General features: G+C 49.3%; 3 protein-coding genes across 4 annotated transcripts in view; all 3 read left to right on the plus strand.

Annotated features, from left to right (window-relative positions):
• Window positions 1-24,396, plus strand: part of LOC124518522 (uncharacterized) — a 110,721-nt gene that overhangs the window by 44,156 nt on the left and 42,169 nt on the right. The window contains exons 9-22 of the mRNA XM_047088517.1: window positions 15,889-16,163; window positions 16,493-16,553; window positions 17,464-17,546; window positions 18,185-18,281; window positions 18,393-18,479; window positions 18,753-18,876; window positions 18,963-19,097; window positions 19,294-19,411; window positions 19,544-19,645; window positions 20,455-20,551; window positions 20,637-20,772; window positions 21,009-21,111; window positions 21,213-21,247; window positions 22,691-23,356. Of these exons, the coding sequence (XP_046944473.1) occupies window positions 15,889-16,163; window positions 16,493-16,553; window positions 17,464-17,546; window positions 18,185-18,281; window positions 18,393-18,479; window positions 18,753-18,876; window positions 18,963-19,097; window positions 19,294-19,411; window positions 19,544-19,645; window positions 20,455-20,551; window positions 20,637-20,772; window positions 21,009-21,111; window positions 21,213-21,247; window positions 22,691-23,356 (2,119 nt within the window). The remainder of the gene's footprint in view (window positions 1-15,888; window positions 16,164-16,492; window positions 16,554-17,463; window positions 17,547-18,184; window positions 18,282-18,392; window positions 18,480-18,752; window positions 18,877-18,962; window positions 19,098-19,293; window positions 19,412-19,543; window positions 19,646-20,454; window positions 20,552-20,636; window positions 20,773-21,008; window positions 21,112-21,212; window positions 21,248-22,690; window positions 23,357-24,396) is intronic.
• On the plus strand, window positions 18,241-21,385 carry LOC124518451 (septin-5-like). The gene is made up of 10 exons (XM_047088474.1): window positions 18,241-18,281; window positions 18,393-18,479; window positions 18,753-18,876; window positions 18,963-19,097; window positions 19,294-19,411; window positions 19,544-19,645; window positions 20,455-20,551; window positions 20,637-20,772; window positions 21,009-21,111; window positions 21,213-21,385. The coding sequence occupies exons 1-10, from the start codon at window positions 18,272-18,274 to the stop codon at window positions 21,249-21,251; spliced, it is 951 nt and encodes a 316-aa protein (XP_046944430.1). The 5' UTR covers window positions 18,241-18,271; the 3' UTR covers window positions 21,252-21,385.
• On the plus strand, window positions 22,309-23,631 carry LOC124518453 (platelet glycoprotein Ib beta chain-like). 2 transcript variants are annotated; one of them, XM_047088479.1, is made up of 2 exons: window positions 22,309-22,511; window positions 22,747-23,631. In XM_047088479.1, the coding sequence occupies exons 1-2, from the start codon at window positions 22,502-22,504 to the stop codon at window positions 23,361-23,363; spliced, it is 627 nt and encodes a 208-aa protein (XP_046944435.1). In that variant the 5' UTR covers window positions 22,309-22,501; the 3' UTR covers window positions 23,364-23,631. The 2 variants fall into 2 exon arrangements, with proteins under 2 accessions (XP_046944435.1, XP_046944434.1); XM_047088478.1 differs by lacking the exon at window positions 22,309-22,511 and adding an exon at window positions 22,518-22,656.

Genomic DNA, 24,396 nt, shown 5'->3' on the forward strand with positions numbered 1-24,396 from the left:
TACAGTGGATATGTTTGAATGTTTAGAAAATTAAATTCCCGGGTAATTGAATGTAGGCATTCAAGATATTGTTTTGTTTTGTTGCTCATCAGTGGAGGATCTGATGATATATGCCTTCCATGAAAAAAAGCATGATTTCTTTAGATGTGTGTCACCTAATGGGGACATCATGAACCACTACATAGCACTCACATTGGGATCATGCTCCTGTGTGATGTGGGGTGGGTCTAGATAGACTCTCTAGCAATGGAAGGAGACAGTCTCAAGAGGTTAGAACTTTATCCAACTGGAATGCCAAATCCTTCTTCCTTAACTTCCCATTGGAAATAAGGCCAGGGAGAGTCTGTTTGCTATGGTTTGGCCATGCTGCAAAGTACAATAGCTATAGAACACACTTTGTGAGGGGGTGTTTCGTCCTAAAACTGAACAGTGTATACTGAAGGGCTGGGGAAGTTCTGTTATCAGCTGTTATCAGAGATAATTTTTTTTTATCTGAATGCTATATCTGTATGGTAGGGCAAACACCTAATTACCAAAAATCTGCTCTCCTTATTGTGCTGTGAATCACCTCCTCCCCTCTGAAGCCCCAGGCTCCTATCCCATTCCTTAGTTCAGGATGGTCTATAGGCAGCAACTCCTCAGCTTGCCCCTGAGTATCATATTTTCATGGTGCTCCTCATACATATGTAATTAAATTTGTTTTCTCCTGCTTATCTGTCATATGGTAATTTAATTATTAGACCAGCCAAATGATGTTGAAGGGAAGAAGGAAATTTTTTTCCTCCCCAATAATATGTTCTTATGAAATATTACAGGAAAAGAATAATATCTCAAAAGCCTTCAAAGGAGAAAAATAATTATCAGCAAAGGAGCAGAACCTGATTTGTATCAGATTTCATTATAGCAATACTGGATACAAGAAGTCAATAAAGCAAATTTCCAAAGTAGCCAATGAAAATAAGTTTGAATCTGACTTAAATTTGAATCTAAGGAAGATGGCGGCGTCGGAGGACGCTGGGCTCACCGCGCGTCCTGCTGATCACTTAGATTCCACCTACACCTGCGTAAATAACCCAGAAAACCGCCAGAGGATTAGCAGAACGGAGTCTCCGGAGCCAAGCCCAGACGAGAGGCCCACGGAAGAGGGTAGGAAGGGCGGCGAGGCGGTGCGCGCTCCACGGACTGGCGGGAAGGAGCCGGGGCAGAGGGGCGGCTCGCCGGTCAAGCAGAGCCCCCGAGTCTGGCTTGCAAAAGCGGAGGGGCCTGACGGACTGTGTTCCGACAGCAAGCGCAACTTAGCGTCTGGGAGGTCATAAGTTAACAGCTCTGCTCGGAAGCGGGAAGGCTGGAGGACAAAGGGAGGGAGAGCTGCTGAGCCCCCGGACCATAGAGCTCAGTTTGGTGGGGAACAAGGGCGCTCGCCAGTGCCATTTCCCCCGCCCATCCCCAGCCAAAATCCCAAAGAGAACCAGTTCCTGCCAGGGAACTTGCTCGCTCCGCGCAAACACCCAACTCTGCGCTTCTGCGGAGCCAAACCTCCGGCAGCGGATCTGACTCCCTCCTGCTGCCACAGGGCCCCTCCTGAAGCGGATCCCCTAAGGAGAAGCGAGCTAAGCCTGCCCCTCCTGCCCCTGTGCACCTTGCCTACCCACCCCAGCTAATACGCCAGATCCCCAGCATCACAAGCCTGGCAGTGTGCAAGTAGCCCAGACAGGCCACGCCACCCCACAGTGAATCCCGCCCCTAGGAGAGGGGAAGAGAAGGCACACACCAGTCTGACTTGTGGCCCCAGCGGTAGGCTGGGAGCAGACATCAGGTCTGACTGCGGCTCCGCCCACCAACTCCAGTTATACACCACAGCACAGGGGAAGTGCCCTGCAGGCCCTCACCACACCAGGGACTATCCAAAATGACCAAGCGGAAGAATTCCCCTCAGAAGAATCTCCAAGAAATAACAACAGCTAATGAGCTGATCAAAAAGGATTTAAATAATATAACAGAAAGTGAATTTAGAATAATAGTCATAAAATTAATCGCTGGGCTGGAAAACAGTATACAGGACAGCAGAGAATCTCTTGCTACAGAGATCAAGGGACTAAGGAGCAGTCAGGAGGAGCTGAAAAACGCTTTAAACGAAATGCATAACAAAATGGAAACCACCACGGCTCGGATGGAAGAGGCAGAGGAGAGAATAGGTGAACTAGAAGATAAAGTTATGGAAAAAGAGGAAGCTGAGAAAAAGAGAGAGAAAAAAATCCAGGAGTATGAGGGGAAAATTAGAGAACTAAGTGATACACTAAAAAGAAATAATATACGCATAATTGGTATCCCAGAGGAGGAAGAGAGAGGGAAAGGTGCTGAAGGGGTACTTGAAGAAATAATAGCTGAGAACTTCCCTGAACTGGGGAAGGAAAAAGGCATTGAAATCCAAGAGGCACAGAGAACTCCCTTCAGACGTAACTTGAATCGATCTTCTGCACGACATATCATAGTGAAACTGGCAAAATACAAGGATAAAGAGAAAATTCTGAAAGCAGCAAGGGGTAAACGTGCCCTCACATATAAAGGGAGACCTATAAGACTCGTGACTGATCTCTCTTTTGAAACTTGGCAGGCCAGAAAGAATTGGCACGAGATTTTCAGTGTGCTAGACAGAAAAAATATGCAGCCGACAATCCTTTATCCAGCAAGTCTGTCATTTAGAATAGAAGGAGAGATAAAGGTCTTCCCAAACAAACAAAAACTGAAGGAATTTGCCACCACTAAACCAGCCCTACAAGAGATCCTAAGGGGGACCCTGTGAGACAAAGTACCAGAGACATCACTACAAGCATAAAACATACAGACATCACAATGACTCTAAACCCGTATCTTTCTATAATAACACTGAATGTAAATGGATTAAATGCGCCAACCAAAAGGCATAGGGTATCAGAATGGATAAAAAAACAAGACCCATCTATTTGCTGTCTACAAGAGACTCATTTTAGACCTGAGGACACCTTTAGATTGAGAGTGAGGGGATGGAGAACTATTTATCATGCTACTGGAAGCCAAAAGAAAGCTGCAGTAGCCATACTTCTATCAGACAAACTAGACTTTAAAGACTGTAACAAGAGATGGAGAAGGACATTATATAATAGTTACAGGGTCTATCCATCAGGAAGAGCTAACAATTATAAATGTCTATGCGCCGAGTACCGGAGCCCCCAAATATATACAACAATTACTCATAAACATAAGCAACCTTATTGGTAAGAATGTGGTAATTGCAGGGGACTTTAACACCCCACTTACAGAAATGGATAGATCATCTAGACACACGGTCAATAAAGAAACAAGGGCCCTGAATGAGACATTGGATCAGATGGACTTGACAGATATATTTAGAACTCTGCATCCCAAAGCAACAGAATATACTTTCTTCTCGAGTGCACATGGAACATTCTCCAAGATAGATCATATACTGGGTCACAAAACAGCCCTTCATAAGTTTACAAGAATTGAAATCATACCATGCATACTTTCAGACCACAATGCTATGAAGCTTGAAATCAACCACAGGAAAAAGTCTGGAAAACCTCCAAAAGCATGGAGGTTAAAGAACACCCTACTAACGAATGAGTGGGTCAACCAGGCAATTAGAGAAGAAATTAAAAAATATATGGAAACAAACGAGAATGAAAATACAACAATCCAAATGCTTTGGGACGCAGCGAAGGCAGTCCTGAGAGGAAAATACATTGCAATCCAGGCCTATCTCAAGAAACAAGAAAAATCCCAAATACAAAATCTAACAGCACACCTAAAGAAAATAGAAGCAGAACAGCAAAGGCAGCCTAAACCCAGCAGAAGAAGAGAAATAATAAAGATCAGAGCAGAAATAAACAATATAGAATCTAAAAAACTGTAGAGCAGATCAACGAAACCAAGAGTTGTTTTTTTGAAAAAATAAACAAAATTGACAAACCTCTAGCCAGGCTTCTCAAAAAGAAAAGGGAGATGACCCAAATAGATAAAATCATGAATGAAAATGGAATTATTACAACCAATCCCTCAGAGATACAAACAATTATCAGGGAATACTATGAAAAATTACATGCCAACAAATTGGACAACCTGGAAGAAATGGACAAATTCCTGAACACCCACACTCTTCCAAAACTCAATCAGGAGGAAATAGAAAGCTTGAACAGACCCATAACCAGCGAAGAAATTGAATCGGTTATCAAAAATCTCCCAACAAATAAGAGTCCAGGACCAGATGGCTTCCCAGGGGAGTTCTACCAGACGTTTAAAGCAGAGATAATACCTATCCTTCTCAAGCTATTCCAAGAAATAGAAAGGGAAGGAAAACTTCCAGACTCATTCTATGAAGCCAGTATTACTTTGATTCCTAAACCAGACAGAGACCCAGAAAAAAAAGAGAACTACAGGCCAATATCCCTGATGAATATGGATGCAAAAATTCTCAATAAGATACTAGCAAATCGAATTCAATGGCATATAAAAAGAATTATTCACCATGATCAAGTGGGATTCATTCCTGGGATGCAGGGCTGGTTCAACATTCGCAAATCAATCAACGTGATACATCACATTAACAAAAAGAGAAGAACCATATGATCCTGTCAATCGATGCAGAAAAGGCCTTTGACAAAATCCAGCACCCTTTCTTAATAAAAACCCTTGAGAAAGTCGGGATAGAAGGAACATACTTACACATCATAAAGGCCATTTATGAAAAGCCCACAGCTAACATCATCCTCAATGGGGAAAAACTGAGAGCTTTCTCCCTGAGATCAGGAACACGACAGGGATGCCCACTCTCACCGTTGTTGTTTAACATAGTGCTGGAAGTTCTAGCATCAGCAATCAGACAACAAAAGGAAATCAAAGGCATCAAAATTGGCAAAGATGAAGTCAAGCTTTCGCTTTTTGCAGATGACATGATATTATACATGGAAAATCCGATAGACTCCAACAAAAGTCTGCTAGAACTGATACACGAATTCAGCAAAGTTGCAGGATACAAAATCAATGTACAGAAATCAGTTGCATTCTTATACACTAACAATGAAGCAACAGAAAGACAAATAAAGAAACTGATCCCATTCACAATTGCACCAGGAAGCATAAAATACCTAGGAATAAATCTAACCAAAGATGTAAAGGATCTGTATGCTGAAAACTATAGAAAGCTTATGAAGGTAATTGAAGAAGATTTAAAGAAATGGAAAGACATTCCCTGCTCATGGATTGGAAAAATAAATATTGTCAAAATGTCAATACTACCCAAAGCTATCTACACATTCAATGCAATCCCAATCAAAATTGCACCAGCATTCTTCTTGAAACTAGAACAAGCAATCCTAAAATTCATATGGAACCACAAAAGGCCCCGAATAGCCAAAGTAATTTTGAAGAAGAAGACCAAAGCAGGAGGCATCACAATCCCAGACTTTAGCCTCTACTACAAAGCTGTCATCATCAAGACAGCATGGTATTGGCACAAAAACAGACACACAGACCAATGGAATAGAATAGAAACCCCAGAACTAGACCCACAAACGTATGGCCAACTCATCTTTGACAAAGCAGGAAAGAACATCTAATGGAAAAAAGACAGCCTCTTTAACAAATGGTGCTGGGAGAACTGGACAGCAACATGCAGAAGGTTGAAACTAGACCACTTTCTCACACCATTCACAAAAATAAACTCAAAATGGATAAAGGACCTGTATGTGAGACAGGAAACCATCAAAACCTTAGAGGAGAAAGCAGGAAAAGACCTCTCTGACCTCAGCCGTAGCAATCTCTTACTCGACACATCCCCAAAGGCAAGGGAATTAAAAGCAAAAGTGAATTACTGGGACCTTATGAAGATAAAAAGCTTCTGCACAGCAAAGGAAACAACCAACAAAACTCTAAGACAACCAACGGAATGGGAAAAGATATTTGCAAATGACATATCGGAAAAAGGGCTAGTATCCAAAATCTATAAAGAGCTCACCAAACTCCACACCTGAAACACAAATAACCCAGTGAAGAAATGGGCAGAAAACATGAATAGATACTTCTCTAAAGAAGACATCCAGATGGCCAACAGGCACATGAAAAGATGTTCAGCGTCGCTCCTCATCAGGGAAATACAAATCAAAACCACACTCAGGTATCACCTCACGCCAGTCAGAGTGGCCAAAATGAACAAATCAGGAGACTATAGATGCTGGAGAGGATGTGGAGAAACGGGAACCCTCTTGCACTGTTGGTGGGAATGCAAATTGGTGCAGCCGCTCTGGAAAGCAGTGTGGAGGTTCCTCAGAAAATTAAAAATAGACCTACCCTATGACCCAGCAATAGCACTGCTAGGAATTTATCCAAGGGATACAGGAGTACTGATGCATAGGGGCACTTGTACCCCAATGTTCATAGCAGCACTCTCAACAATAGCCAAATTATGGGAAGAGCCCTAATGTCCATCAACTGATGAATGGATAAAGAAATTGTGGTATATATACACAATGGAATACTACGTGGCAATGAGAAAAAATGAAATATGGCCTTTTGTAGCAACGTGGATGGAACTGGAGAGTGTGATGCTAAGTGAAATAAGCCATACCGAGAAAGATAGATACCATATGGTTTCACTCTTATGTGGATCCTGAGAAACTTAACAGGAACCCATGGGGGAGGGGAAGGGTAAAAAAGAGGTTAGAGTAGGAGAGAGCCAAAGCATAAGAGACTGTTAAAAACTGAGAACAAACTGAGGGTTGATGGGGGGTGGGAGTGAGGGGAGGGTGGGTGATGGGTATTGAAGAGGGCACCTTTTGGGATGAGCACTGGGTGTTGTATGGAAACCAATTTGTCAATAAATTTCATTAAAAAAAAAATTCTTAAAAAAAAAAAATTTCAGAGCACCTTTTAAAGGAAACCATGAGAATTAAGAAAACCAAAAGGAGCAAAGAATAAAAGTAGAAAAAGCAAGTGGGGATAAAAGCCTGGTAAACAGATAACGTAAGGGGCACCTGGGTGGCTCAGTCAGTTAAGCCTCCGACTTCGGTTCAGGTCATGATCTCGTGGTTTGTGGGTTGGAGCCCCACATCGGGCTCTGAGCTGACAGCGCAGAGCCTGGAGCCTGCTTGGGATTCTCTCTCTGCCCCTCCCCCACTTGTGCTCTGTCTCTGTCTATCAAAACTAAATGTATATAAAAAATTTTTTTAAAAACAGATGACATAAAATAGAAGTTCTAAGGAAATTAGTAAACTTTTGAAAATTCATCTTTAGAACACTACCTATCAAAACCTATAGAGTCATTAACCAAGTACTTAAGTGAAAACTCATGGTTTGAAATGCATTTATTATAAAACAAAAAGCAGTCGACTTAAGAAGTCAGAAGAGAATTTCAAAAGTTGGAAGAAGGAAATAAAGGCAATGGAGAAATTAAATAAACAATGATCAAAGAATTTTAAAATAGAGTTAAGCTGCAAAATCAATACCTGCTTCTCTTAAAAGAGTGGCAAATAGAAAAAAGCTATAAAAGCCTTCCTAAGGAAAAGAGAGAGTAGGCACAAATTAATATTAGGAATGGAAAAGGGCCATAAGTACAGATAAAGAACAGATTTTTTTAATTTAAAAAAACACATGAAAATGTTATGACATTTTAAAAATTAATAATATAAACATATTTTTAGAAAAAGTTTCAAGTTGGCTGAAGAAGAAATTTAAAACCTGATTCACCCGATAGTATCAATAAAATTGAACTGGTTGTTAAACATTTCAATCTCTTAAAGGCACTAGGACCCAGATAAGTCACGGGAGAGATTCATCAACCTTTCATGAAACAGGTTATTTCTGGTTGGTTGTGAAGAGGGAGTAGGAGGACCCTAAGCTTGCCTCCCCCCCTGGATACAACTAGACAATACTCACAGCAGTGCAACTAACCCAGATAATGACCTGAAGACTGGCAGAACAAACTCCACAACTACAGGTAGAGAAGAGGGCACATTGAAGAAGGTTGGAAGAGTGAAGACATGGTCTAGGAGCAAAACAGACCAAAGCCATACTTGGTGGAGAGGGAGCTGGTGGTGCAGACAAGGGTGTAAAACAGACTCTCACACCGGGGAGCCAAGCGACGAGGGGGACAAATCCCCATAACATTGCCTTTGGAAGAGAGAGGGGCCGAATTTCATGAGCTCTTACAACCAGGAGGGTCTTAAAACCTGGAATTTTAAAAATTAGCAGGCTCCAGCCTTGGGCTCAGGGGGAGAGAGCACAATCAACAGCCCTTGCAGATATAACATAGAACCAGCAGTTTGAAAAACGCAGGGTGCAGACAGGAGGAAGAGTGATTTGCTCCTATCAGAGTGTGGCCCAGAGAGACAAGGATCATGGAAAGACCCCTCCAAGAGCAAAGGAGCAGGCAGGTGCCATTTCCCTCCCCTGCCCCCAGCATAAACAACGGCCATCTGTGGGGAACAGTGCTATGCTTATACTACAGAACTTGTCTGCACCGAGCCCCCAACCCCTCAGTTCTCCAGATCTTCCCTTCCCAGTCATGCAGGGCCCCTCCCCTGGAAGATCGGCCCAAACCCTGTCTACCCCATCTCTGGACCCACAGGTCTTGCAGGGCCTCGGTTCCTGCAGCAGCAGGGGCACGTCTCATTTTGCAAGGAGACAACTGCACACCTTGTTAAAATTCATCCCACTCCTGCTGGGGACCAAATACTGCCCACAATAGGCAAAGACAGACTTTGCAGACAACTGGACTGAAGAAAAAAAGAGGCCAAGACCCAACAGACGAGCACATAGGCAACACACATAGGAGGCATTCCCTGAAGCCCCAGGCCCTAGGAAAGAAGGGACACTGCACTGCAGGGCACTTCAGTACCTCTTCTTCATAAGGCTATTATTGTTAAGAGTAAGAGAAGTCGCTGATTTTCCTAACACAGAACAGACACAATGAGGAGAAAAAAATGAGAGGGCAAAGAAGTATCTTCCAAATGAAAGGACAGAACAAAACCACAGTAAGATATCTAAGCAAACTGGATATAAATAATATGTCTGATAGAGAATTTAATGATGGTAAAGATACTCCCTGGACTTGAGAAAAGAGCATAGGACATCAGTAAGACCCCTTCACACAGAGATAAACAGCCAATCAGAAGGCAGGAACACAATAAATGAAAATAAAAATACGCTTGGTAGAATAAATAACAGGGTAGGTGAAGCAGAGGAATTAATTAATGACCTAGAAGGCAGAAGTAATGGAAAGTAATGAGCGAAGGAGAGGAAAGAAAATTATGCAAATTGAGGACAGTCTTAGGGAACTCAGAGATTCCATTAAGCATAAAAACATTTGCATTATCGTGTTCTCAGAAGAAGAAAAGGGAGCAGAATTTTATTTGAAGAAATAATAGCTGAAAACTTCCCTAATCTGGGTAAGGAAATAGACATCCAGATTCAGAAGGCATAAAGATCCCCCCTCCCCACAAATTCAACCCAAGGATGTCCACACCTAGACACATAGTAATTAAAATGTCAACAATCTGGGTCACCTGGGTGGTTCAGTCAGTTCCGCATCTAACTTCAGCTCAGGTCATAATCTCAAGGTTTGTGAGTTCAAGCCCCATATTGGGCTCTGTGTTGACAGCTCAGAGCCTGGAGCCTGCTTCAGATTCTGTATCTCCCTCTCTCTCCCCCTCCCCCACCCATGTTCGCTCGCTCGCTCTCTCTCGCTCTCTCTCTGGAAAAGTAAGTAAACCTAAAATTTAAACGTAAATAGTAAGAAAATTTTAATAAAAAATTCTAAAAAAGAATGAAATCTTGGCATATGCAACAATATGGATACATGGATGAAGCTAGAGTATATTATGCTAAGCAAATCAAATCAGAGAAAAACAAATACCGTATGATTTCACTCGTATGTGGAAGTTAAGAAACAAAAAAGCTGAACATAGGGGAAGGGGGTGGGGAAAGAGGCAAACCATGAGAGACTCTCAACTATAGAGAAAAACTTGAAGGTTGATGGAGGGAGGTGGGTGGCAGATCGGCTAAATGGGTGATGGGTATTAAGGAGGGCACTTGTGATGAGTACTGGATATTGTATGTAAGTGGTGAATCACTAAATTCTACCCCTGGGGGAAAAAAAAGAATGGGTTTAAACTTAAGTGACCATCAACTTAATATAGACTGCTATATACAGAAGATGTTATATCCAAACCAAGAATCAAAACCCAGTAATAGATACGCAAATAAAGAGAACGGAATCCAAATATATCACTAAAGAAAGCCAACAAACCATGAAAGAGAGCAAGAGAAGAAAAGATCGGAGAAAATCTATGGAAACAACCACAAAACACTTAACAAAATGGCAATCAGTACATATCTATCAATAATTACTTTGAATGTAAGTGGACTAAATGGTCCAATCAAATGACATAGGGTGACAGAGATCCATCTATATGCTGCCTACAAGAGACTCATTTCAGACCAAAAGGCATCTGCAGATCCAAAGTGAGGGGATGGAGAAACATTTGTCACGCAAATGGAAGTCAAAAGAAACCTGGAGTAGTAATACTTACATCAGACAAAATTGACTTTAAAACAAAAACTGTAACAAGAGACAAAAACATTGTGTAATAAAGGGGACAATCCAACAAGAGGATATAACAATTGTATTTATGCATTCAAATACATAAATCAGCTAATAAAAATAAAGGAAATAATCGATAGTAATACAGTAATTGTAAGGAACTTTAACACCCCCCACTTACATCGATGGACAGATAATCCAAACAGAAAATCAACAAGGAAACAGTGGCTTTGAATGACACGCTGGACCAGATGGATTTAACAGACATATTCAGAACATTCCATCCTAAAACAGCAGAATACACGTACTTTTCAAGTGCACACAGCACGTTCTCCAGAATAGAACACATATTCGGCCACAAAACAAGCCTCAACAAATTCAAAAATATCAGGCATCTTTTCTGACCATAACGCTATAGGGGCGCCTGGGTGGCTCAGTCGGTTGAGCGGCCGACTTCGGCTCAGGTCATGATCTCCTGGTCTGTGAGTTCGAGCCCCGCGTCGGGCTCTGTGCTGACAGCTCACAGCCTGGAGCCTGTTTCAGATTCTGTGTCTCCCTCTCTCTGACCCTCCCCCATTTCATGCTCTGTCTCAAAAATGAAAAATGTTAAAAAAAATTTTTTTTAAATAAGTATGGACTTTGAGGCCACTGTACCTGGGTTCCTATCCCAGCTCTACCTCTTACTACCTGTGTGATTTGGGGCAAGTTACTTAGCTTCTCTCGGTCACATTTTCCACTTGTCAAAGCGAGAAGATAGTACTTCACTCGTGGAGTTCTTAGGGTTAAATTATTTAATATGTGTGAAATTATTTAAAACACGTGTAATTCAATAAGGGCTATTATTATTAGAAATATTTTCCTGTATCCCTTGGGTAAATTCCTAGCAGTGCTATTGCTGGGTCATAGGGTAGGTCTATTTTTAATTTTCTGAGGAACCTCCACACTGCTTTCCAGAGCGGCTGCACCAATTTGCATTCCCACCAACAGTGCAAGAGGGTTCCCGTTTCTCCACATCCTCTCCAGCATCTATAGTCTCCTGATTTGTTCATTTTGGCCACTCTGACTGGCGTGAGGTGATACCTGAGTGTGGTTTTGATTTGTATTTCCCTGATGAGGAGCGACGCTGAACATCTTTTCATGTGCCTGTTGGCCATCTGGATGTTTGGGATGAGCACTGGGTGTTGTATGGAAACCATTTTGTGAATAAATTTCATATATAAAAAAAAAAGAAGAAGAAGAAGTAAAACTACAACAACAACAAAACCTGACTGGTAGGTGCAAGAGAGATGAGATAATTCTATGAATTCCAGAATAACATTGGGCATTCACATTAAATTAATGAAAAACCAAAAAAAAAATATATATTTTCACCATTGAATGGGACTTAAAAAATGTTTTTAATGTTTACTTATGTGTATTTAATGTTTTTTTATGTTTATCATGACCTGAGCTGAAGTCAGATGCTCAACCAGCTGAGCCACCCAGGCACCCCACCTGTTAGATTTTTTTTAAGACTCTAGTCACTCTCTCCAGCCAGTTAGTTACTAAATTATTTCCCTCCTTTTAAAGTCCTACTCCATAAGCTGTCCATTCTGGTTGTTGTTGCTGTGTTATCCTTTCCATATGTTGAGCGTGACCTTCAAGATCTCCTTTTTCCTCTTCTGTTTAATGTGTTCTCCCAAATTCCAACACTTGCATTAAGGAAATCTCTATTTTTCTTTTCTCAAGCATTTTCCACCTTGTCTTCTGCTGTTTCCTAAGCCATCTTTTTAGGTATTGCTATACTACAGAAAAGGAGAAATTCACCTTATTATATAAAAAGGAATTTAGGGGCACCTGAGTGGCTCAGTCCGGTGAGCATCTAACTCTTGATTTCCGCTCAGGTCATGATCCCAGGGTCGTGGGATTGAGCCCCACATCAGGCTCCACACTGAGCAAAGAGACTGCTTAAGATTCTCTCTCTCTTTCTCTCTGTCTCTCTCCCTCTGCCCCCTCCCCTGCGCTTTCTCTCTAAAATAAAATTAAAAATTTTTTTTAGAAACTTAATGAAAACCAATGATAAAGTACTTCAAAGAGTTTTACCATCAGCATTATGAACCCCAAGTCCATAAAAGCCTGAGCTCTCTTGCTTGGACCAAGTAAGTCACATAGCCAAACCCAGAGTCATTGTGGGAGGGAACCAGGACAAATCATAAATTCTGGGAGCCATGATTCATTGGAGACCATCAATATAAGAGCCTACCACCCTACCATAATATGTACATGCATCTTAACCATATGTTTCTTCTGTAACACTACATTCATGGTCAGTTCTTTCTGCTGCCTTTTCTTCAGTTTCTTTCTTAATTACTCGTGTTTCAGTTTTAGAGCTTCTTCTCAATGACCAATCAATTTATTAAATCTTTACATTTCAGTTTAGAAAAGGAAAACTGAGGGACTCCGTAATGCTCTGTGACAGATTATTATACAAGTTAGGAGAAACAGCTACACTGTGTTAATTGTAGCAACGAAGAAAGGAAATGGCAAATAGCTTAAAATAGGGCAGGGGAAAAGATGCAAAAAGATACCTCATGTCTCAGTGAGAACACAGGCATCTGAGCAGACCCTATGGGATCTACAGAATACATTTCAGCCATGATGTCTGCCATATTTGAATTAGATAATTTCTAGAGCGATGGAAAGATAAACAGGACCACCTAAGTTATGACTAACATTTGAGTGTCTTCTGAGTACCTCTGAGTAGGCAGGGATGAATGAGACAGAGCTTCTCTGAGGAGCTCATGGTCAAGTGTAGGAAACAGATTATCATAGAACTAAAATACACAGTTAAAACAAAAACATCTTATAAATATTAATGGGCAAATTTTTTAATAAAAAAATAAAATTCCCTTTATTTATATCAAACTCAGTTTGGCTAATGTGGGAGAATAGGTATTAGAAAAGGAGAAGGGGCGGGAAGCAAAAGAGAAGGGAGGAGAAGAGAAAAAAAATGGAGCACAGGGGCTGCTGGAGAAGGACTGGGGAACAGAAGGAAATGGAATCTACATGGTGATAGAAGATAAAAGGAATGCTTTGTCTGCTTCATTTTATCTAGACTGAAGGTGGAGAAGAAGTAGGCTAGATACAATTTTAAGTTCTAAACTATATTCTTGAATTCCCAATACCCATCCTCTCCTCATACAAAAGGCATTTTCTGAAGGATGGGGAATCCTATCCTGACACAGTAGACACCATTCTCAAATTGAAGGCCAGAGGGTCTTCCTGAATTGAAAGGAAGAGCCTTTAGAGACTTCCTTAATTAGAAGCCATGTCACTTCTAGGCCATGTGACAGCTTCACCTGGAGAAGTGTAGAGTTCTGAAACCAATCTTTCAGAGCCTTTCAGGCTTTGATCACTCAAAAATAGGCGATGAGCTCATTTTGGAAATGCTCTATTCCTTTTATGAAATGATGCAGAAAAACTGGTGGAAAATAACTAACAGTGGTATTTTTGATTGACATTCTAGACCCGCACAAACATTAGTAATCTAGATAGCGAGATTAATAAAATAATCTGGAATCAATAATCTATAATTAAGAAACTAGATAAAATCAAATCCCAGGGTGCATATTTTACTATGGAATTTATTCGCACTTCACAATGCCTGATTTAGGAGCAATTGTAGAAATTTACTTGTGTTTTGAGATGAAAGACACACATTGATGTTGTGCTAGAGAAATACTTTATAAAGATGGGCAGGAAGAGGCCCTGTGTTTGGATGTGTACATTATAGGGTACTTGTGAACACCTTCACCCTACCATTTCCTCTTAAATGTTTAGGAGAACAGCTGAGCCATTCTCTCCATAATGTAGACATGGTCCAACAAATGGAATTCTCAGGTCAGTTCCTGTATCTACAGACTTGAAATGTGATACAGAAGCCACTAGCTTTATAGCACACCAGCGATGAACTCAAGATGTAGCTATAATTAGGACTTGGAAACACAGAGGAAAGACAGAAGGAATCTTCAGTTTCCTTTACCATAACTTTGAAAATAGAAAACGGGTGCCATCCCTTTTGGGATGAGCACTGGGTGTTGTATGGTAACGAATTTGTCAACAAATTTCATATATATATATAAAAAAAAAAAATGGGTGCCATCTTTTGGTTATTTTAATAAGGTCGCTCTTAAACAATGACTTTCTGGAGAGGCAACTTAACAAAATCTCCTATTTCTTTCTCCTTGAAAATACTGTTAAAATTATCTTTCTTAAACTCTTGGACTTGGTACTCTTACAATCTGGAGATTTCATTAAAATGCTAGACCTACCCACATAAAAACACAATCACAATAATATTAGGTGACTACCAACCATGAAAAACATGGCAAGCAATTTTCATAATTCTTAAGAACCGCTCAACACCTGCCTCTCGGTTGCGAGCATGTTGAAAGGTAGGTAGAGGTTTTCGTAAAAACGGTGACATGAACACAGGGGTCCCTCCATCCTGGGAACTGCGGGTGGAATAGATCCAAGATAAATACCCACTTTTCAGCCCACTTATTTACTTCTAACTTTTTACAAGAAGAATATATGTTACGTTTGTAGTTAACAAAAAGAGTCACTAAACCAGGCATACGAGGTTCATCTTACCGGAGAACTGTGTTACTGGATGCTCCCCGGAAAGGTGACACCACGTGTGTGTGTGTGTGTGTGTGTGTGTGTGTGTGTGTGTGTGTGTGTAAGCTTTGTAGAAGAGGCACGCATCTTACCGTTAGGTAGTGTTTGTGTACTAACTTTCTGGGAGCATCAGGCACGCCACAGCCAAATTTGGGGCTGGATGGGCTATGAGTCAAAACACGTGCTCCCCAACGGAAGCCTCCGGGATCCTGGCTCAAGCGGCCAGAACTCAGACTTCTGCAGAATTTCTCCAGGAAACCGTCGTGTGGGACGGAGATGGGCGCTCGGTCCAGTGGCTGTTTTCTAATCTGCTGTCACGTTTGAGACCCTGGCCTTTCCTTCCCGGAAATGAGCCTTCGTCCCTGCAAGGTAGTGCCAGAGGCCTGGCCGGAGGCAGAGGCGCAGGCGGAGCGGGAGCCCCCAGCGGAGGAGCCGGGGCCCAGGTCAGAGCTGAGGCGGCAACCCGAGGCAGGGCCCGGGCTCAGAGCCACTCCCGGCCTCTAAGCACGAGTCAGAGCAGTTCTTCGGTGGAAGACAGGAACCCGAGATGACCTGGGCTTCGGGGCACTTGCCAGAGCCCGCTGGGGTGCCCCATTCACATCCGGTGTCAGTGAGGGGGGATTCTTCGCTGCCAGCATCACCGTCGGAAAACCAGGTGTCCGAGAGACCCCGTTGCCACACCGACTGCCTGGAGGCGCCCCTCTCCTGCCTCTTCCGAAGGCTGGGATGCGAAGTGGGCGCGCACCCCTGGATCTTCCTGCTGGTGCCCATGGTGCTGACGGCCGCTCTGGGCACCGGTTTGATTTACCTGCCCAAGGATGTAGAAGAAAACCTGGAGGAGCAGTACACCCCAATAGGGAGCCCAGCCAAGGCCGAGCGGCGCTTTGTGCAGGAACGCTTCACCGCCAAGGCGCGGAGGGGCCAGTCACCCCGCAGCCTGGCCTCAGCCTAAGTATGTCTGTTCTTGTTGCAGCTCCTTTCCAAGCCTCCCTCCTGCCTGGCTGGCTGGTTCCGATTCTGGTAGGGTCCTGGAGAGAGGGGTGAGGAAGGGTTTGGTGGCCAGGAGAGGCCTGTGGCCCCTGGGGTGGTCACAGAGGGTGAGAGCTATACCGGCTTGAGCTTTCCAGCCCTCGTGGGTCCGTCTTGTGGATCAGAGCAGGCGAGGAGGCTGACAGGGAGACAAATGATGGGGAGGGGGTAAGTTCACTCTACACACCATCCCCCCACTTTGGCTGGCAGAAGTGGTCTGGGGGCAGCTGTGGCCAGTGCTGGCTGGCTGCAGCTTCCAAGTTTCCCGGAGGTAGGGTGGGTAGGCCTCTGGTGCTCTAACTGAGCACTTGAGCCCCTTCAAGCCCGGGCGAAGGGGAGGTGGGCTCTGCCCCCTCCCAGTTCCCACGTGTCTGGAAGGGCCACACCAGTCCAGAACACTCCTGCTCCCATCACACACACATAACATACGAGGGGGGAGGGAGCGTACGAGGAGGGGTGTGGCCGTGGATAGTTAGGACTCCGCGACACCGCCGGGAGGTTTCCGGGCCAATTCTACGAGGAGAGAAGGAGTGAGAGGGGCCGCTTCCCGCGTGGGTGCGCATAGGTCCCGGGAGCGTTCTCCCGGCGCCCTCTGGCGGGTGAAAGCCGCGCTGCACCTGGAGGGGGCGAGACGCGGGGCGGCCACAAACCCCGCCCCCTAGGGCCCTTAGGTGGGCCCTGGCTTCCCCACCCTCCCACCCGGGTGGTCGAGACGCCCGGACAGAGGCCACCCGTCCGGCAGCGGGACTCCGCCTCCGTGCCTATGCGCGCCTGTGCTGGGCCCTGCCCTCCGAAGCAGCCTTCCGGTGGCTCCGCCGGCGGCCCAATTTCCAAGCGACTGTTTCCCGGCGACCATGAGGGTGGGGGTGGGGCGGTCTTTTTCCCCGCCCGCCCCGCCTGCCAGCGCCCGCGAGGCCCCGCCTCTGGTTCGGTGCGGGAGCCGGGCCTGCCTGTGGCTGAGACCGCGCGCGCGGCTCGGGGCGGGTCCGCATTGGCAGAGGCATGGCCCGCGTGGCCTCTGGGGTCAGCCACACCGCGGGTGGGCAACGTCCCTTCTCTGGGCCTCAATTCCCGCGTCTATTAACGGGGGCGAGAACAGAGCTTCAGGGCAGTACCGCCTGTGAGTCCCTCCTGAAAGCCCTGCCCCTGTGGGTCTGACCCGGTCTGGGGTCCAAACGCAGCGATGGACTCGCCGGCAGCGCCCCAGGACCGCCTGGTGGAGCAGCTGCTGTCACGGCGGACCCGGGCCCAGAGGCGGCTCAAGGTGTGTGTGGAGAGGGGAGTGGAATGTGGGTCAGCGTTGTGTGTGCCTGCCGGGTCCCGGTCCCAAGGGCTCTGGGACGTGACAGGGACCGGCAGGGCCAGGGTCCACCTGACTGGGCGCTGGGACCCCGAGGGTGGGGGAGGCTTGGTGCCGCTGTCTATAAATAGCCCTTGCTCCCCTTGGTAGCAGCAGCCAGCCACCCCCCGCGGCTGGATGGTGGAGGGTGGCCTCCCACCCCCTGGTACACTCAGGAGGGGTGAGTATTGAGGCCAGGGGGCTTCTCCCGCCTATGGAGGGCCTTGGATGTGTGTGAGGGGTCTGGGTCCTGGTGCCCTCTGCCCACCACCCAAGGGAGGACCCAGCCTAGGACTACTGCAGCCAGGCATCCTAAACTCTACACACACAGACACATTCTCAGGTCCCTGCAAAGCTACTCACTGAGGCGGGGGCAAGGATGCCTGTCACCCCCTTACCTGCCTTCCCAGCTCCAGGCCTTTGCTCACAGGCCCTCACCCCTTTCTGCCATTGAAACTCCCCACACAGACATGCCTCCATGTCTGAGCCGGGTAGGGAACAGGGCATCGGACTGCCCCAGGAATCCAAGCCTGCTCCTGACTTGCCTTGCCCCTGCCCCCCAGGATATCAACAAGCAGTACGTGGGCTTGGTCACACTGCCCGATCAGGTGCACCAGAAGTCTGTGAAGAAGGGCTTCGATTTCACTCTTATGGTGGCGGGTGAGTGGGCTGGACTCCCAGGTGGGGTGGCTTGGGCCATAGCCAGCTAGGCTTTGTCAGAGGGGTCTTTCACTGTACTTAACCTGACTCTTTCACTGTACCTGCTGGCAGGTGAGTCGGGCCTGGGGAAGTCCACGCTGGTCCACAGCCTCTTCCTGACCGACTTGTACAAGGACCGGAAGCTGCTCAGTGCCGAGGGTGAGTGGGCCCTATGCAGCCCTGGCATTGGTTCCCCATCCTCTGCTGTGTGACCCTTCAAAGGGGTCCCTTCTGGGTCCAGACCCTGCTCCTCTCTCCCCACAGCGTGGGTCTCTCCTGTTCAGGGTCCAGGAGGAGTGGCCCAGACCACAGTCAGGCCATGAGGCCAGGGCTAAATGCTAGAATGGATGAGAACAAGGGTCCTGGCTGCCCAGTGGGGGTGGGGTCTGAGAGTTGGAGAGACCCCTCCAAACGATGCCCCGACACCCACAGAGCACATCAGCCAAACGACAGAGATCCTGAAGCACACGGTGGACATTGAGGAGAAGGGGGTCAAGCTGAAGCTCACCATTGTAGACACACCGGGCTTCGGGGATGCTGTCAACAACTCTGAGTGGTGAGGAAAGCCTGGCTGGGGAACAGTCTGTGCCTAGGCTGATCCAGTGTCCCCCTGGCCTCACCAACCCTCCTGCCTACCTGCAGCTGGAAGCCCGTCACCGATTATGTGGACCAGCAGTTTGAGCAGTATTTTCGTGACGAGAGTGGCCTCAACCGCAAGAACATCCAAGACAACCGCGTGCACTGCTGCCTCTACTTCATCTCCCCTTTTGGACACGGGTGCGTGAATGTCCTGGGAACAGGCTCAGGGTGGGGGGTGGGGCCCGCCTCCGTGGTTCCCCGTTGGCTGCACCTGTCACTGCTTATCTTCTGCCTGTGCCCTCACAACCATGCCCTCCCTGAGCCCATCCCACCCTCTCTCTGTGCCCCCACCACCCCCACCATGCCCCTCTCCACCCCTGGATGCTCTCTGCAGGCTGCGGCCAGTGGATGTGGCTTTCATGAAGGCTCTGCATGAGAAGGTGAACATTGTGCCCCTCATCGCCAAAGCTGACTGTCTCGTCCCTAGGGAGATCCGGAAGCTGAAGGAGCGGGTGAGCCTGGCAACTGGGCCTGGGCTAAGTCTCCAGGACCCAGAACACCAAGTGTGCTGATCCTGGGTGCCAGCGCACCTGGCCCCGGGTCCCTGGCCAGCCTCAAATCTGACAGCCCTTGCCCTGCCACAGATCCGGGAGGAGATTGACAAGTTTGGGATCCACGTGTACCAGTTCCCTGAATGTGACTCTGACGAGGATGAGGACTTCAAGCAGCAGGATCGGGAACTGAAGGTGAGCGGCCTGGGGTGGCAGAGGAGGGAACTGGAGGTCAGTTTACATGGCACCAAGCATCCAGGTCCAACCCGGTGGGGGAAAGAGTCTTTTGTCTGGGCAGCAGAGCCCCTCCACCTGGGGTCGGGTGGGGTGGGGGGGTGGGGGTGGGGTACAGTCACTCATGTCCCCACTGGCTTGTGCAGTTTGGGCCCCGTGTGGTTAGCGTGTCACGGAGCACTTGCCAGGACCCAAAGGCACAGTCCTGGCCAGGCCTCCACCCTGACCCTGCTCCTCAGTCTTCTTCCAATGGGTCACGAGCAGAAGGGTCTGGCCTGATGGCCAGAAGCCTGTGTGTGCCCTGGCTCCCAGAATTCTGAGCTCCAGAGGGTGGTTGTGGCTTTGGGTGCCCCGGGATCTAGAGTGGCAATAACCAAGCCTAAGGCACGGGATAGGCAGCCACTGGGCCAAGAGCAGGGTGGAGCCCTTGGCCCCAGCCTAAGTCAGCATCAGTAACAGGAGGCAGGGGCTCAGCTCTGGGGAGGGAGGGATGGCGATGGTAGCTGAATGGAGCACTTCCTGATGGGGGATGGTGTCAGAAGGGGAGGATATGCCTGGCTGGGCACATACCCTGTGCCACGGGTATATGCCATGCCAGCTCTGGCTTCAGAGAAGCCACAAGGGTTGGGCAACCCCAGGATCTCTTTGGGGAGGGGCTGTTGATAGTGATACTGGAGGAGCGACCAGGTGCCGAGTGCCCATGTCCCTCTTCAGCCACTACCCCATACTCACACTAACTGGGCGCGAGCCCTTGTACCTGCCCTTCCCAGGAGAGTGCGCCCTTCGCGGTTATCGGCAGCAACACAGTGGTGGAGGCCAAGGGGCAGCGGGTCCGGGGGCGACTGTACCCCTGGGGGATCGTGGAGGGTGAGTTCAGGCATGGGGTGCGACAGAGGGAGTGGGGTGGCTCCCCCGGGCCTGCACCCACCCCACACCCGCTCTTGCCCCACAGTGGAGAACCAGGCACACTGCGACTTTGTGAAGCTTCGCAACATGCTGATCCGCACACACGTGCATGATCTCAAGGACGTGACATGCGACGTGCACTATGAGAACTATCGCGCGCACTGCATCCAGCAGATGACCAGGTGCGCAGCTCTGACCCGGACCTGGATCGTGCACCTCATGTTCCCAGCCAAGGCTCCCTAACAGAGGGCTGATCCTTGCTGCCTTCCCAGATCTGAACTTTGCCCCGACTCCCAAGTAGGCCCCCCACCCTGCACCTTGTCTTCCCAGAGCCGACCCAACGGTGTGGGAGCTCAGGAGGGCAGAGCCTCGGTAGTGTTGGGGGTCAGACAAACTGTGCTTCTTGTCCACCCCACAGCAAACTGACCCAGGACAGCCGCATGGAGAGCCCCATCCCCATCCTACCACTGCCTACCCCGGATGCTGAGACAGAAAAGCTCATCAGGATGAAGGATGAGGAGGTTAGTGGGGCCACAGGGGAGGAGAAGGGGTGGGGGTGGGGGTCCAGCCCCTCCTATCACGTTTGTCACTCTACCTTCTGCTATTCTCGTCTCACCTCCAGCTAAGGCGCATGCAGGAGATGCTGCAGAAGATGAAGTAGCAGATGCAGGACCAGTGACCCCAACCCAGCCCCGCATTGCCATGGATATACTGCCAGTTTCCAGGCTGGCCCTTCCCGTCCCTGGACCCCAACTGGCCTGGACTCCACCCTGGAATAAATCTGGATCTCCAACAGACCTGGGCACAACAGCAGTCTTGGAATGGTCCAGACCAGGACTGTTCCTGACTATTCCCAGCCTGACCCAGAGATGCAGGCTCATAGCCCCCAAACAACCCTAATTTATTCTCAGCACCAGTCCCTCCCCTTATTTGTATCTGCTTCCAAGGGGCCTGGACAGCAGCCCCCACAGCTGGCCCTCTTTGGCCTCGGGGGAACAGGAGCTAATTTGGGCCATGACTTTTGAGATCTACCCCTGCCCCAGAAGGTCATGAACTCCGACTCCAGGCCCTACTCAGGTAGGGGGGTAAAACAAGGCAGAATAGGGGAGCAGATCCTCGGCATCCCAGGTCTATTTCTCCATCCCAGTGCCACAGAGTGGACGTGGGAACCCTCATGTGCCCCCTCCCTCGGGCCACCCAGCTTACGCTGAGGCCTCACTTTGTGCCGAGGTGGGCCAGTCCTTCCCTACCTCCTCACCCCTCACTGGGTAGCTCAGTGGCAGGTTGGGCAACAGAAGCGCTTAGGATCCCTCCAGACCGAAGGAGAGCAGCTGGCTGCAGGCAAGGATCTCCCGGGGCTGGTGGGGCAGGGACGCCTGCAATTGCCCAAACTCCTCATCTAGGGCTGTGGCCTGGCCTGAGGGCTCCAGGAACAGTGGGTGCTGGGCAACCTGGGAACCCCTCACCCCTAGACTGCCATTCCCTGCCTGTGGCTGGAGGTCCTTTCTCCCCAGCAGCACTGTTGCCCTGGGTTGTCTAGTCCATCCCTCCCCCACCCCCAGCATGATACCTTCCCCCCCCCAATCCCAGTCTCCAGTTTTGTTCAGTTGTGAATGCTGCATCCTGTCCTGGTGACAGGAGAACAATGTTAGTGAAGTCGCAGTGGTGATCCGTGCTCCCCTGGGTTGGTGGGGGGTGGAAGCCCTGGTAGCCTGCGAGCCCTGGTGATAGCGCTCTATCTGGGGCCGCAGCGTCTGTCTACTGGGCCTCCGGGTTATTTCTGGCGGGTGGCAGCGCTGTGGTCGGTTTGGCCGGGGTGCTGGGGCCTGGCAGGGGCAGGGCGGCATTATCACTTGGCTCTCCAGCCAACGCTCAGCGCTCCAGAACAAGCCAGGTCACCATCCTCTCGCCATGGGCTCCGGTGAGTTTGGGGTCAGGCAGGCCCGGGACTGCGCTCCTTGAGCAGAGTCGGGTTGGGAGGCGCTGCAGTCATCTGGGCTGCAGTAGGGAGATTTAGGGCGGACTTCCAGTCAGCGCGCGGATGGTCGAGGTGGAGAGGCTTTCGGGTAAGGCGGGGCCCCGGGTCTCCGGGGTGTACAGGGACCCGCTCAGGTGCCACACAGGCCACCAGGCTCACTGCGGCGCTTCCCTTGCAGGGCCGCGCCGGGCGCTGAGCCTGCTGCTCCTGCTACTAGCGCCGCCCAGCCGCCCAGTCGCGGGCTGCCCCGCGCCGTGTGGCTGTGCGGGGACGCGCGTGGATTGCGGGCGCCGCGGGCTGACATGGGCCTCGCTGCCCGCCGCCTTCCCGCCGGACACGACTGAACTGGTGCTGACGGGCAACAATCTGACGGCGCTGCCGCCGGGGCTGCTGGACTCGCTGCCCGTGCTGCGCGCCGCGCACCTGGGCGGCAACCCCTGGCGCTGCGACTGCCGCCTGGTGCCACTGCGCGCCTGGTTGGCCGGCCGGCCCGAGCGCGCGCCCTACCGCGACCTGCGCTGCGCCGCGCCCCCGGCGCTGCGCGGCCGCCTGCTGCGGTACCTGGCGGAAGACGAGCTGCGCGCCGCCTGTGCGCCGGGCGCGCTCTGCTGGGGGGCGCTGGCAGCGCAGCTCCTGGTGCTCGGCCTCGGGCTCCTGCACGCGCTGCTGCTGCTGCTGCTGCTGTGTCGCCTGCGCCGGCTGCGCGCCCGCGCCCGCGCCGCGCACCCGTTGTCGCTGACCGCCCCGCTGGTGGCGGAGACGGCCGGAGCCAGCGAGTTCTACGAGTCGTCCTGAGAGGCGCTGAGCGACGCGGACGTGCCAGCCCGACAGGACCCTGCTCCAAGGAGCCCTCGCCCTGACCCGGACCGGGGCTCGTCCTCCGCCTGGGCACAGTCTTCCAGACCTCACCACCCCCCCTGCGGGCCCCGGGCCACACGCGCCCCTCTACAGCGAGGCGAGCCAAAGCCCAGGACGCTTAGGCGGGTCAAGGGGGTGAGCCGCAGCCCAGCCCCTGCGAGGTTCCCCACACCAAACTCCAGTGCAGAATAAACCCTTCTCCCAATCTGACTGGTCTCTGTGCCCCACCACCCGGAAATTCCCCTCCCAAACCACAGGACAAGCCCTAGGAGGTGATTCAAGGGGGATGCATCACATCTTCCTACACCCAACACGGGATCAGTGACTCTCCCAGACCACTCACTTTCAAAGGAGTTCAAGTGGAAGGCACACAAGAACTCAGACAGTGACCACATTATAGGGTAGTGAAGACATTGTGGGGACAGTGAAAACAGTGTTGAGACAGTGAGGACACTGAGGGGCAGTGAGGACACGGGGACGGTGAGGATACTGGACAGTGAAGACAGTGGGGACATCGAGGGCACTGCAGGACAGTGTGGTTGAGAGAGAGGATGTTTGGAGTTGGGGTCTCTGGGGGGTCAGTGAAGGGCCGTGAGGAGGCTCTGAGGACTGTTGGGAGCGTGGATGGGCAGATTTCAGGGCAGTCAGGGATGGGTCAGGGTGGTGAGAATAATCTGATGACCCACCTGGAACTCCCTGGGCATCTGAATTAGAAGCTCAGCCTCTGGAGGACAGGTGAGGCAGGTCCCTGCAGGGTTGAGTGGGTACCAGGGAGTTGCGCAGTGTCTGGAATCATGTTCTGCACTTGACCACCACTTCCCGTGGGAAGGTGCCTCTGACCGCTCGGACCAGCCTTGGTCCCTGGTCTCCCCTATCCCACCCCTGAACTCAGGCTGAGCAGCCAGGGCCTGGGACTCCTCCAGGGTGCCCCACTGTGGCGCAAGCTGCTAACAAGGGACCCAGGGTGCCC

Source organism: Lynx rufus, unplaced genomic scaffold, assembly GCF_022079265.1.
Source record: "Lynx rufus isolate CCGP_SWC_20201006 ecotype Redwood Valley unplaced genomic scaffold, mLynRuf1.p SCAF_24, whole genome shotgun sequence".
NCBI lineage: Eukaryota > Metazoa > Chordata > Mammalia > Carnivora > Felidae > Lynx > Lynx rufus.

Bases quoted from the DNA above. Each gene is read 5' to 3' on its own strand.
- LOC124518451 (XM_047088474.1), top strand. The intron at 19,412-19,543 runs GTGAGCCTGGCA...GCCCTGCCACAG, and splicing joins TCCGGAAGCTGAAGGAGCGG to ATCCGGGAGGAGATTGACAA. The intron at 20,773-21,008 runs GTGCGCAGCTCT...TCCACCCCACAG, and splicing joins TGCATCCAGCAGATGACCAG to CAAACTGACCCAGGACAGCC.
- LOC124518453 (XM_047088478.1), top strand. From the start codon at position 22,632: ATGGTCGAGGTGGAGAGGCTTTCGG. The intron at 22,657-22,746 runs GTAAGGCGGGGC...CTTCCCTTGCAG, and splicing joins CGAGGTGGAGAGGCTTTCGG to GGCCGCGCCGGGCGCTGAGC.